The sequence below is a fragment of the Aptenodytes forsteri genome, unplaced genomic scaffold, assembly GCF_000699145.1.
Source record: "Aptenodytes forsteri isolate BGI_AS27 unplaced genomic scaffold, ASM69914v1 Scaffold227, whole genome shotgun sequence".
NCBI lineage: Eukaryota > Metazoa > Chordata > Aves > Sphenisciformes > Spheniscidae > Aptenodytes > Aptenodytes forsteri.
Genome location: NW_008795365.1, coordinates 634,584 through 647,812, shown reverse-complemented (window position 1 = coordinate 647,812; position 13,229 = coordinate 634,584). Strand labels below are relative to the sequence as shown.

The following is a 13,229-nucleotide window of genomic DNA, read 5'->3' as shown; positions in this document are numbered from 1 at the left end:
TGATTCCCCAATCCAACTGCCTTGACAAAGGCCTCATTCCTGGGGGCCATCAGCCTTAAGCAGCAGCTGGGGCTGCGTGGAGCTGCCCGGTCACCCACCCCAGGGACCTGCACAGCTTCTGTCAAGTGCTGAGCTGTCCCAGGCCATTTGTGAACTGGGGCTTTTCACTGCACGGGTTCCCATTGGCATGGCTTTCTGGCACCTGGGGACAAGGCTACAGCAAAGTCACTTCTGCCCTCACTTAGTGGGTTGATAAATAATGACACAGGGGAGCTTCTGTGTGTGTCAAACGCTGTTCTCACAAGAAGCGTCTCTCTACATTGTGCACTTTGGAGCACACTTCTCTTCTCACATCCAGTCTGTGAATACAGAAACGCATAGGGCCACTTTTCGTATCTCGGGGGCGTCAGCTGGGCCTGTGTTTCAAGAGCTCTGCTTACAGTCACGGTGTCTGCCTGCCGTGCTGTGAAAGTCACCGAGTGCCCCCTTTCTGCAGCCTAGCTACGTGTGCTTTACCAAGGCAAACTCACTCTTGTTGCCACATTCCCTTTGTGGCGGTCACTCTACGCAGGTCTGAAATTTAAGGTCGGAATACTAGTCCTCCCACGGACCCCGGCTACAGCTTGAATTTCCCTGGGTAGCCATGAACCGTTCCAGGGCTTGGCAGCGTTTATGCAATCAGGACAAATCTTCAGCCTCTAACTGGTCTGCCGCCATGCCCGAGCAGCGACACGCGGGCAGGGTACAGCTGCGCATGCATGTCTGTCTTTTCTGCCTCTTACAGCATGGCGTCGAGGACACGGCAGCAGAATGCGAAAGGCTGGGAGCCACTGTTCAAGCCTTCGTGGTGGACTGCAGCAAAAGGGAGGAAATCTACAGCGCTGCAGAGAAGGTAGGGGAGCAGGGGCACGTCCAAAGGCTTACCCAAACGTGCTCGGTTTTCAGAAAGGTCAGGCAAACAAGAGAAGAGGTACTGTACACAAGTCATGCCAGCCCTTGGACTCTCCCCGCTTCTGGCTGCTTTCTGTACGGAGAGTGAAGTAGCACTTCCGAGATCGCAGCCAGTCTCATCCTCTTTTGTGAGGCTCTGGCGTATCGCGCCTTGTTGCCAAGTTTGCTCTTTAGGCTTCCAGCTCCTGAAGGAACTTCTGCTTTTTAGTTTCCTGAACAGCACACAGACAACACTGGGGACATTTGAAACATTTTATTGTAAAGGATATGGTCCAGCTGGCTCAAAACAGTCTGTACGTCCATAGTCCCAACTGTGAGTACGCAGAGCATACTGTGTCTGTGGGCAACGTGTGGAAGACTGTAAATACTGGCAGTAATTAAGGGAGAAGCATCAGAGCTAAACCAGCTTTCATGGTACTACTGCACAGTTCCTACCACATCTGGAAATGTGGCGCCATCTTCCTCTCCCTAAAAGGAACAACGTTAAGAATTAAATTGTCGCTCATCTTCCACAGCCTTGCATTTTTTTGATAACTAATGACACGCACCTTTCTGGGCTTTTTTCTGTCCAAAAGGTGAAAAAGGACATTGGGGATGTCTCCATCCTGGTGAATAACGCTGGCGTGATTACAGCTGCCGACCTGCTCTCGACTCAGGACCACCAGATTGAAAGAATGTTTGAAGTCAACATTCTTGCTCACATCTGGGTAAGGGCCACTACCATCTTCATACCTACGTTTTTTGGGGAGCGTTGCTGAGGAGGCATAGTTAGACTAACAATTATTTTCAGCAACCAGTGAATTACAGAAGCGTCTTTCGGACATGTATAGCACAGGGGCACCCAGCTAGACTGACTGCTGGGAAACCTGATTATCCTCTTGCTGATCTGAGCCTGGCCCAGTTTTTTCATTCTCTCTTTCCTCTGCGTGAGCTAGCCGGTGGCAGCCTCATCTGCAGCATGGGTTGGTCTCTGTCAGAGGTGTATTAGGGTTCTCTTTGCATCGGGTAGTTTCGGCACCTGCAGCATAGCGCCGAGACCCTGCAAGTAGAAGATACACAGCTGAAACATACAAAGCAATGTTTTTATCGGCTGAACCGCACAAAGGGCAGCCGGCACGTGGCCCGAATGGCCAGGCAGGGCCTGGCAGGTGCGGGTCGGGCAGAGCAGGGGAGGGGAGGGCCAGCCCCACAGCTCCCAGCACAGCCCAGCTGCAGGGCACAGCGAGGCCTGGCCCCTCCCTGACTGCACCCACCAGCCCAGCCGATCTCCCTGGGTGCTCTTCCCCTCGCGGTTTGTACCTCGCTGTGTCGCCACCTTCCCTCCTGTCTCCTTGAGCTACTTCTGAGCCCGTCTCCCATCATCAACCCCGCCTCTCCTCGTGTTTTGTACCTCTCTCATCTCTCTGCGGACTTTCTCCCAGCAGCCTGAGTCAAGGTGACACAGCTGGGCCCTATCAGAGCTGAGCCCTGGGTCTTTGGCATGCCTGCAGCTGACCCCTGGGGTAGGGCAGCTGCCAGCAGGGGTTACAGAGTGGGAGGGTTTCAGCTGTTAAGGACTTGTTGTTTGCAGCAGAAGAAAAGAGATGCTACAGATTGCTGAGCGAGTGTTTTATTGTACGTGCTGGGGTGAGACACTGGCAGCATTGCCGCTGACACCTGAAACCTAAAAAGCGGCACAGGAAGGATGTGAGAATCGGCTCCTGTTTATAGTCGACTTCAGGGTCAGTGTTGAATCTGCCTAAGAAAACATTGTTCTTTTCCTCCTCTACCCCCGCCCCCATGTTTGCCTCTTGGTTTCCATGACTTTCAAGACCACAAGAGCTTTTCTACCAACCATGATGAACAACAACCACGGTCACGTTGTCACGGTGGCTTCGGCAGCAGGTCATTTTGTGACTTCTTTCATGGTGGCTTACTGGTAAGTGATTTTAAAATCGGCTCTCTTCATTTTTTTTATTTTTAATTGCGTCTTCTCCATCAGAAAGCACAGAGTAACCGAAATAGTCCTCCTGCTGAATACGGTACGTCCAAAGGACCATGCCAAGGAGGAAAAGAGCACAACAGCCAGCACTTAAGGATGCCTGGAAGTTCCTGCCGATTTGCTTATGAGCTCTGACTGAATCAGGAGCAATGCTTGTATGAAGGAATAGTCATGTGACACATCAGCTAATGCAAGCTTCTTTTTTCTCTCCCTCACTGATCCAGACTTTTGCTTGGCAAAAAAGGTATCCTCTTCCCTTGTCATTCTTAGAAAGTAGCACTCCTGTGAGTTGTTGTAGTGTTGTCAAGTAAACCCCTAATGAGTAGCTTTTGATCTTTCTACCATTGTGGTAGTGACTAGTGTATAGAAATACTTCTGCCATCGTGAGATAAAATTGCTTTTTGACTGCAAAATTACCTTTCAGAAGGCAAAAACATGACGATGCTTACTGTGTTGTGAGCAACCTAACTGATGCAACTGAGAGGTCGATGCATTGCCTATTTCTACTAGAAGCACTCGAGTCACGGTGCACGAACAGAAAAGCTGTTAGATTGCATATTGTCATTCTGTGTCAGATCTAGCCCTCTATAATAGCAGCTCCAGGCGGAGCAATCTTCCCCTGGGAACGCTCCTTCTTAGAGAGTCGCTCGCTGTCGGCAACGTGAGAACTCCCCAGCCAGGGATTTTACTGGGATTACACTGTTCAAATCAACAGCAGTCAGTAAACTGATTCTCTGGTTCAACTTTCTTTGAAGTTGATTTATACTCCTGGCCTGCACCAATTTCTGTGGCAGTAAGTTCCTCAACTTTTGCACGCATAATGCTCCTCTATTTCAAAACTCACACGCGAGTGTCACAAGACGCTCCTGTGTGGCACGAGAAACAGTAGAGGGTTGTTCTCCATTTCTACCCTGCCCATCCTTCTTAATTTTAGAGATTCAGGCTGCGTTCCTTCTGAGACTCTTCTCACATGGGAAAAACGGGAAGTCCATCGATTGAGGCACATTAGTTACCATTTTCTAAGAATTCCTGACGTTCATCTGTCTGTTTGCAGCTAAGGCAACTTTTTCTGAAAGACACCCACTCTGCATGCCACAATTACTCCCCCAAGCAGCAATATCTAATCCAGCACTACACTCTGGCACAGGGAAGGTTAGAATTATTCCCTGCCCTCTCTTCTCAGCTGGATTACATTTTCTTTTTGCCTCCTAGTCAGTACTGTGTGATCTTTTAGGCCATTTCCCTTTGTAGAAAGCTAGAAATAGTATTTCTGCCTTCTCTTCTCATTTGTGCTTTTTCCCCCTCCCGCAGTTCAAGCAAGTTTGCTGCAGTTGGATTTCACAAAGCTCTGACAGAGGAGCTGTCTACCCTGGGAAAGGACGGAATAAAAACTACGTGTCTTTGTCCGGTTTTTATAAACACTGGATTTGTCAAAAACCCCAGTACGAGGTAACTATCAGAACTCTGCCTTCCTGCCCGCCCTTCTTTGCATCGAGGCACTACATACTAGCCCCACCTTTAGGCCTTGTATTCCAACTGACTATATAAAACCGGAGATAAATCGGTATATAGCATTGGCTACAGAAAATCTGCAGTGTCATTTAACCCACATTATGGTTGCATTTGAATTACCTGAGTTTGTGCCCATGTGAAGCATCCTACATCAGCTAGTACCGCCCCTGTTTTACCACCATAGCTCTTACACGTATACTTTCCTGTGTAGGCTTGGAAAGATTTTGGAGATTGAAGAAGTTGTAGAGGCCCTGATGGAAGGAATACTGACCAACCAGAAAATGATTTTTGTTCCATCAAATCAACGTGTTGCTTTACTTCTTGAAAGGTAAGTAGGAAAAAAAACCCCAAAACCGAAAAAAAACCTACATGTATCAAATATAACTTGCTGAGTGTAGAACCCTCAAACTTGTAACTTCTGATTCAAAATTAAGTTTTATTTTAGAACACATCACAAGGTAACCAAATAGTGCAGTGATTCTTTCTAATGACAACAGCAGACATCATACACAGAAAGATTTTCTTGAGTCCTCTCATAGGTCATTATGACCCACTTTCTGCAGCTAACTGTTCTCGGTGGAGAACTCGACCGCTCTATAGGCTGCTAGGGAGGGAGGGGGAGAACAAAAAAACACACTTTCTTCACAGATTGCGATTTCCCTTTTGCCTGCAAACAACACTTTCTCTGAAACAGCAGCCTCAGAGAAGTTCCAGACAGAGCTGAGGACCCACCGCTTATTAGTATTTGTTTCTTCATGTCAACACCAAAGATGGAGGTCACAGAGGCTGGGAAAATTGCTTTAAAAGGGCTCTATTGCTTAGCTCTGCCATATAAAGCAGGATTTGTCCTCTCACATGTCTTTAATATACAGCGTAGCTGCTCTGCTGAGGAGGTGTTTTCATCAGAGCTCAGGTTCCAAACCTAAAATTAACATCAGAACAACTAAATTAAGTTTTCAGTTAATTTCTACAGTATCTCATGAAACACCTGGTAATTTCTTGTTTGTGAAAGCCAGAAAACTTGGGTCTAACCCCAAATTTCTTTTTGAGGTGTAAAGACGTTTGGGGTTTTTTTTCCCCCCAAGAATTCCCCAAACTAACCAGATAAGCTTTTGAAAGCGGAGAGAAAGCAAATGCACACGTCTATGTTCAATATTAAAACTTCCTGGATTCTTTGGAAATATTGCTTGGTTTAAGTCTTAGTCTCAGTCTGTGTGTGTGCACACATTCTGCTCCCAGACCAGCTCTTCTCACCTGCATGGTAATTTCTTGTTTGTGAAAGCCAGAAAACTTGGGTCTAACCCCAAATTTCTTTTTGAGGTGTAAAGACGTTTGGGGTTTTTTTTCCCCCCAAGAATTCCCCAAACTAACCAGATAAGCTTTTGAAAGCGGAGAGAAAGCAAATGCACACGTCTATGTTCAATATTAAAACTTCCTGGATTCTTTGGAAATATTGCTTGGTTTAAGTCTTAGTCTCAGTCTGTGTGTGTGCACACATTCTGCTCCCAGACCAGCTCTTCCCTCACCTGCAGTGCCACTTTTTCCCATAATTTAAGTTTCTTATCCCACATTTAATTTCAAGTTCTCTCTTTCAGGTTGTTTCCAGAACGTGCCGTGGCTGTTCTGAAAAAGCTGACCAATGCCAAGTTTGATGCAGTCGTTGGGCAGAGAAGCACCCAGTGAAAAGCAAAAATTGATTCTCATTTCCCAGTGGCACGAGTGAAAACAGAACATGTGTGAGCATAGTTCAGCTGGTTCAATTCAGAGCAGAACTAAGACAGATGCTTCCAGGCCACCATTTCCAAGCACACCTAAGGGCTTATCCCACACCTGCAGCAGGGACTTACCCACATAACATGGAATGTTAACAAGCAGAGATGCAGCTCTAGAAGTCTAAAGGGCTGCTTTGGCTGTATGTCACATCGTCTCCATCTCCTAGTGCTGAGGCAGACAGGAATTCCCACAAAGCCCATCTTTGGGACAGCACAGCTGCGTACTTGAGTGCAAAGGGATTGCCTGAGAATATGTTAATCTGGACTCATCCCTGAGCAAAGGTATCTTGCAAGAAGCAATTTATAGAGGAGGTGGATGGCCTGTTTCACCTCAATTTTTCTCTTTAAATTTAAAAAACGCTCTAATGCACACTGAATTTCATGTGCTTTTGTAGCAACTACCTGTAATAATACAGGCTTATATGTAATGTAATACCTAATTACATCGATTATCAATTATGCATTAGCACCATGAACATGCCTTATTCCAAATAAATACATTTCTTTAACACAAAGGTGCCTCTTGGCACTGAAAGTCATAACCAGGTCCCAGAGGTGCTTTTAAAGTACGGTATCAAGTAATACACCCTTTCCCCATATCATTTCTCACACTGCTCATCTGCAATTCTCAGACACCTTTAAAACACCTTCCTGTGAAAACAGTGCAGTATTTCTCTACAAATCACTGGGTGCCCTCCTGCATTTCATGCATGCTAGAGAATATGATTTATTACATGAGAACGCAGACTGAGTTGGACTATTTTTCTCCTTGCATTACAAGGCAAATAATCCAACCTAATGAAAATTCTGCATTCTGTCTGCTTCAGTATTCATAAGTCAGACTAGTGTATTAAAGAAAAGAGCAAGATTATGCTAAGCCAGGAAAACCTTCTTTCATGTGCAGCAGGCAAGTTTAAGTTGAAGTCCACAGGGCTTCTGCACCTGTGTACAATGCAAGAGAAGGCCTGAACTCCTGGAAACTCCTGAATACGTCTTCATTTTGACTAATTAACACATTCACAGCACAAAGTTACACCCATACAGACACCGGATAACACATGTGCCTCCACATACCTCTTTTCCTTCTGCCTCTTGAAACACATGTGCACCAGACTGAGGGTTTATGTATTCCACTCCTCTGAAACACTGCCTCGCTGACTGCAGAAGATGCTGCAGCAAGAACATCCCTGTGTGATCCTGGGCTTTACCTTCCCAACCCTGCTCTGCCCCTTCTGGGTGCAGGGGAGCAGTGGAGCGGGGATTCTTGGCAGGAGGCACGCCAGGTGCCACAGGTGGGGGCGAGGCAGGCATCACACCGACAGGTCGCTGCCCCACTGCTCCCGAGCAAGGATAGCAGAGCAGGTGCTGCAACGGTGAAAGGGTCAGCCAGAGTCTGCCGACCACCAGGCCAGGCTGCAGGGACGAGGCAGGTCCCCGGTCACACCAGGAAGCCACATCAGGATCAGCGAGGTACAGGGCCAGGCATGGCACACCGACACCACAGCCCACGCAAGGGCCGGGGCCAAGGCCAGGGCTTAAAGGCAGGTGCCAGGCCAGGGGGCAGAGGGTGCACAGGGGAAGGCTCCAGATGAGCCTTCTCACAGCTCCTCATCACAGGCTAGCGGCCTGCTCTGACGGGACCCACCCTGACCAGGAGGTTAAACCCCCAAAGGTCTTTGGCCTGTGGTACAAGACAACAGCACCTGATGAAACACAGGTCAAAGACCTCTACAGAGCACAGATTATCTTTCCACCTACTTGTGCAACTCCCGACTGCGCCAGGCACTTGCTGGCTCACAGACATCCAAGGGAGGCCTGAACACGCTGCCACCTTCGGTACAGCTGGAAATGGGTAGCAGCCATCCCACCCACCTGAGCATTCATGTTGTTCTGTAAACTGAGGTTCTTCAGAAAAGGGAGAGCCCTCGTCATCCAGCTCCTCCTGCTCTTAGGTGGCAACAGGAAGAAGTTTGTGCTGCTGGAAGCCTAAATGACACAAAAACGGTTTCCTTTTTGCTCATGTAACGTTCATATTACAGGACATTCAGGGTGTGCCAAAGCACAAGTTCCCAGCTTGGGAACTTCTGCTTCACAGTGCAAAATTCCTGTAGCCAAGAAAGGAAAAGAAAGAAGGGATTTGCAAATTTCAGGGAATGAAAAAAAAAAGTTAACAGACACGGGTTGACCAAGACCCTCCAAACCCCAAAACTTTTGAGAGAAGCATGCTTTGAGTCCTGAAGGATAAAGGAGGCCAATTTGCGTGCATGTTCAGTGGGTTATTTTGTAAGTCTGTTTTCCCTGCCTCAGAGGCATCCCCCAAATCTGAAAACAGTGATTTAATGTCTTGTGTCTACTCTGAAAGAAGTTCTCTGTTTTGTGCTGCTTCTGCTTTTATTTGAGCTACATATTCAGCTCTTGCTAAGAGGACAGGCCTGTCACAGCTGAGAGCCACTTGCTCTTCTCCATGTTGCCTGAGACTGCAAGTCTTCTGCCTGGCATAAAGAAACAGACACAAAAGGAAGGATTTAAACCTGCATCTCCTGAACACCAGTGACAGAATTGAACCATCAAGCCTCCTAGGCTCTCAGTTCTCTTTCTGACCACAACAGACAACTGAAGCTTATCCCAAAGTCTGGTCATTGTGGGTGCCTAGCAGGAGCCTATGTGAGCCAGCCTCATATAGGCGCCTACAGCTAAGTCCCAAATTTGAAGAGTAATACCTCACATCCTGACTTCGGACTCCTTGAGTCGGGTTAGTGACTCTGGCCTCGTGCTCTGCCTTCCTCTGAGGTGTCTCTTGGAGTCAGCGCTTCTCTGCCCTCCCTGCCTCCTCCGTCTCGGCCACAGCACTGACTGGAGCCCCGTGCCAGGAAAATGACAGCACCGCTGAGCTGTGCAATTAGGGTCTGGCCCAAACGCCGATGTGTTAATTAAGAACAGAACGAAGTTCCAAGAGAAAAGTAGGAAGTGTCTAGCACTGAATCTCTCTGCTGGAGTCAACCCAGTCTCCCGCAGACAAGATGAGCAATGGTGCAGCTAAAGCAGTGGGACATTGGCTAGAGGTCTGTGGAGCTCCTTCCTCAGCTCTTGCAGCTGTTCCACTTTCAGAAAGCAGAGGAGTGTGAGGACCCCACAGGGATTTTATGTACCGGGTGCACTATGTGTTCCCTCAGCTGCTGCACCCAGCATGCAGATGCCACTGCCGTGACTGCCCTGCTAGCTGACAGAGGCTCTGTTCCCCAGTACGGGAGGCATGAAGCTATGGTATCACAAACCCTGTAACTGTGTTCGTAAGCTACATGGCCAGGCAGCACGCTCATGCACTGTTTTGCAGTCATCCATACTGTCGAAGTGTTAGCATGCTTCCTGGCACAGTTTTGGCCCATAACCGTGTCTGGCAGCACATGCACTAGCATAGTGTGGGGGAGTGCGTCCCTGGGTACAGAGCTGCTGGGCAGGCAGTGTGGGTGAGACCATCTGCTTTGCAAGAGGAGTGGAAGTTTACAGACACAGAAGCCTTCTGAGGACACTATCCAAATCAACAGTAAATAAAACAAAGGAGCAGCCGTGATAGTTTCCCTTTTCCACTATATATGCAGACCTGACTGGTCTGAAATTTGGGAAGCTCATTATTAGAGGAAAGAACAACATTTAACAACAATATTTAATAACAATATTTAACATTCATAACTATTGTCTTCATCATGATAGGTGAGATTTTCAAGAGTGTCTAAGTGGCTTCAGCTCATCTCAGTCACATTGAGTCTTACTGAATTTCTAATAGCATGGATTAAAGCTCCCCACAGCACTGCAGCCTGATCTGTCTCTTCAGCAAAGTCTGAGAGTACTTCTTCGGAGACTGGCTCTGCTGCATTTTTCCAAAGTCCTTGAATTCTACTCAGAATGTTAGGAGAATCATCCCAAATTGTGTTTCTTGTCACAAACCTAGGCCACTTAAAAGTGAAAGTCATGGCTGTACATCTTATTGCCACTGTCTGCTAGCACTGAGGCCAACCTCATGACTGGGGCAATACTCATAGTATTTTAATGCTTGCAGGTAATGCCAGTATGCATAATAAAATACGCAATTTTAGGCAGCATTTCAGAACATGGATTTCAAATGCACAGAAATTCCTGAACCCAGCAGTTCAATGAAAGGGGGTTTTGGGTTTGGGTTTTTTCTACTGCTCCACTGAAATTAAGCATCTGAGATCACTGGCTGTTCACAGCGTTGCAAAACTGTCTGCAAAATTCCATTCTGAAACAAATTTTTGGTACCCTAAACCTTTCAGATTCTTTCATTCTGCATCTAGTATCTGGCCATGCATTTTGCTTTTTTCCAGGCAGGTCTCTTGCTTTCTGTACTTACGCTACAGTTGGAGCTCACCACTGAGAGGATCGCGGTTTTACTGCAAAACCTCTATTAGAGTATGAATAAGCTTACATTTATCCAACAAGCCAGGTGTTGCTAGGAGTAAACATGCTCTCATGCAAACTATTTCCTCTCTGTGTTCTCAGCCTTTTAATGTTCATAGCTGGTAGCTGATCATTTTCCAAAACATCACAATCAAAATGTTTTTCAAGAAACATTCTAGTTAAACAGATGTTGCAACAGGAAGATATGCTCATTGCTCAAAAATAATCCAGTGACAATAGTGACTTGTTTTTATATAAAGGTATTCCAGACATTCATGTTCACTAGTACCTACCAGCTTGCTAATCACAAGGTAATCTCTAATGGGAAAAAAACCCAAACGAACACTGAGCAGGAACTTGCACTAATCTTTTGATGACCACATAGCTTTGATGATGAAATGCTGCTGCTTTCTTTTCAAGAGTTGACCTGGAATATAGTACATAAGAAGTTCTTTAAGCCTCATAGCACTGACACCTGCACTCTAAGAGAGGTGAAAAATTGAAGATCATGTAATAACGGTTTTTATTATTATGCAGAGGCGATGGTCTGCATTTACTCTCATCTAGTGATTTCTGTGTAGTTACACTGAAATTATACTGGCAAAAGACAAAATTCAAGTCTCTCTGGTATGAAAAACATCGAGGGGGGAAAAAACGTATTTATCTGGAGCTCAGTTCTCAAAGCCCTTAAAGCACACACATGCAGTTAAGACCAGTTCTGGCTGCACAGCCTAATCATCAGTGTTCTCTTCCCAGCTAAGCACTTTGTTCATGTGGCACATTTCCACTTCCATCCTCCTCTTTCTCTTTGACATAAAATGGTATCAAGAGCCCTTTTAAACACAAGCACAATTCCAAGGGGATTTTAATGAGCTTGTCTGGGAGGAGGCTACACCATGATTTACAGCAAGCAAAATAATATGGAACAAAAAAAGCTAAAACATTTTAGATTAATTGGTTATTTCCTTAGAAGTACCCTTTTTGGTCACTCAGAGCTACATGTCAGTTCCTGTGAATTTAATGCATACTTTCAGACAAAAAAGAGTGTAAAACATTTTGAGGAAGATAAATTGAGCTAAGTTTAATTTTACAAGGGAAAAACAAATGCAAACTTTTTTTTTTAAAAATGAAGTCACCAAGACAAAATATGTGATTTCCATGGCTCTGATATGGAAAAGAAAATGTTTACTCTGGGACATGATGATGCAGATCCTGCTTCACAAAGGCTCTGCATTTTATACATACAGGCTAGTTGTTATATGACAGATCTCTGTTTGGCTAAGGTAGCTCTACTTGGGCCACACAGCTAATGTCGGCCACAGGACACATCAGGATCCCACTGTGCCAGTTTAAAATGACACATTTGATAACTGTTTGTCATTTTAGGAAGTTCAAAAGAGTACAAGTGCAGTAAGAATATTCTACTGAGCATGAGCTAAACTTTATTCCTCACAAGGACAAAGAATGTATGAGCAAAAACAATCTGACATTAGCACACTAATTAACAGAGGCACAGTTACAGCTAACACAGCTATGTTGCTCCTGAGATTCAAGTGAGTATCTCTGCACAGGACCATGGAAATACTTTGTAAAGAATACTCCATTTATGTCTGTTAATTGTAATGGATGCAACATCAGGAATGAGTAGCTGAGAATCATTCAAAAATGCAACATATTATGAATGTAGTTTATACTCACTGTTTATATGTTCATTTTCTAGATAAAGAATTCCTGACTCACAAGGATTATTTTGTTCCTAATCCACACAGTTAATCAGTAACCAATTTAGGGGCAAGAGTGGCTGGAGCTCACGTCATGCTCTCTCTCCTCAGGAGCAAGGAACAGATAAAAAGGAAGGAATGGCAGCATGTGCCAAACAGAGGTGTATTCTCCTTTAGCAGGATGACGTAAGTCCATGTATACCCCAGGCCTATATATAAGAAAGCAGCAGCACAGATTTTTCAGACTGTTATTTTTCAAGCCACGGATTGTTTCAATCTTGCCCTGTCACATACAACACTACCTTTACATCTGCAGCCTCAGAAGTCATGAAACTTAGGATGCTCTGTACACAGTTACATTAAGCACAGATCCTCTCAAGTTCTTAAACACATAATATGGGCCGCAGACAACCAAATCCTAAAGCATGATCCTCAAAACTGTAAAGGCAGTTTTAGATAATGTCTGTGCTGTGCAACGCTGAGCTACCTCAGCGCTAGCTCAAAGGCACTGAGAAAGAGATGTTTTGCATATATAGATAGCCCTGTGCTTATCTGCTACCTTGGAGCCTGGCAGTGGTACAGCTGTGTTAGTGCAGCTCTGTAGTAACATGTTTGGGAAAGGGATTGTTCTGCATTCAGCAGCTAACTCGAGGATCTGTGGATGATGCCAAGTGACACAGTGCAAACCTATACTCAGTGCATGACACCTTCTTGGCGAGACAAAACTACCTGGCATTCAGTCCCTATCTGAAGCCTCCTCAAGGTAGGTGTTTATGCTCCTGCAGGATTTCACCTTGTAGGCATATCTGACACATACTGATTTAGTTGAGCTTAGCACACAAAGCCACAGTCACTCAACACCCAAAGATCCTTTTC

At 45.7% G+C, this 13,229-nt stretch overlaps 1 protein-coding gene across 1 annotated transcript; it reads left to right on the top strand.

The window, feature by feature from the left end:
- Positions 1-250: 250 nt before the first annotated feature.
- LOC103899715 (estradiol 17-beta-dehydrogenase 11) lies at positions 251-6,726 on the top strand. The gene is made up of 6 exons (XM_009280224.2): positions 251-892; positions 1,527-1,658; positions 2,763-2,869; positions 4,244-4,381; positions 4,656-4,772; positions 6,040-6,726. The coding sequence occupies exons 1-6, from the start codon at positions 644-646 to the stop codon at positions 6,125-6,127; spliced, it is 831 nt and encodes a 276-aa protein (XP_009278499.1). The 5' UTR covers positions 251-643; the 3' UTR covers positions 6,128-6,726.
- The last annotated feature ends 6,503 nt before the right edge of the window (positions 6,727-13,229 follow it).

What these genes read in the sequence shown, in the direction of transcription:
- LOC103899715 (XM_009280224.2), top strand. Translation starts at nt 644, where the DNA reads ATGAACCGTTCCAGGGCTTGGCAGCGTTTATGCAATCAGGACAAATCT. An exon ending in TCTACAGCGCTGCAGAGAAG is followed by an intron (nt 893 to 1,526) that starts GTAGGGGAGCAG and finishes TCTGTCCAAAAG; the next exon opens with GTGAAAAAGGACATTGGGGA. An exon ending in ACATTCTTGCTCACATCTGG is followed by an intron (nt 1,659 to 2,762) that starts GTAAGGGCCACT and finishes ATGACTTTCAAG; the next exon opens with ACCACAAGAGCTTTTCTACC.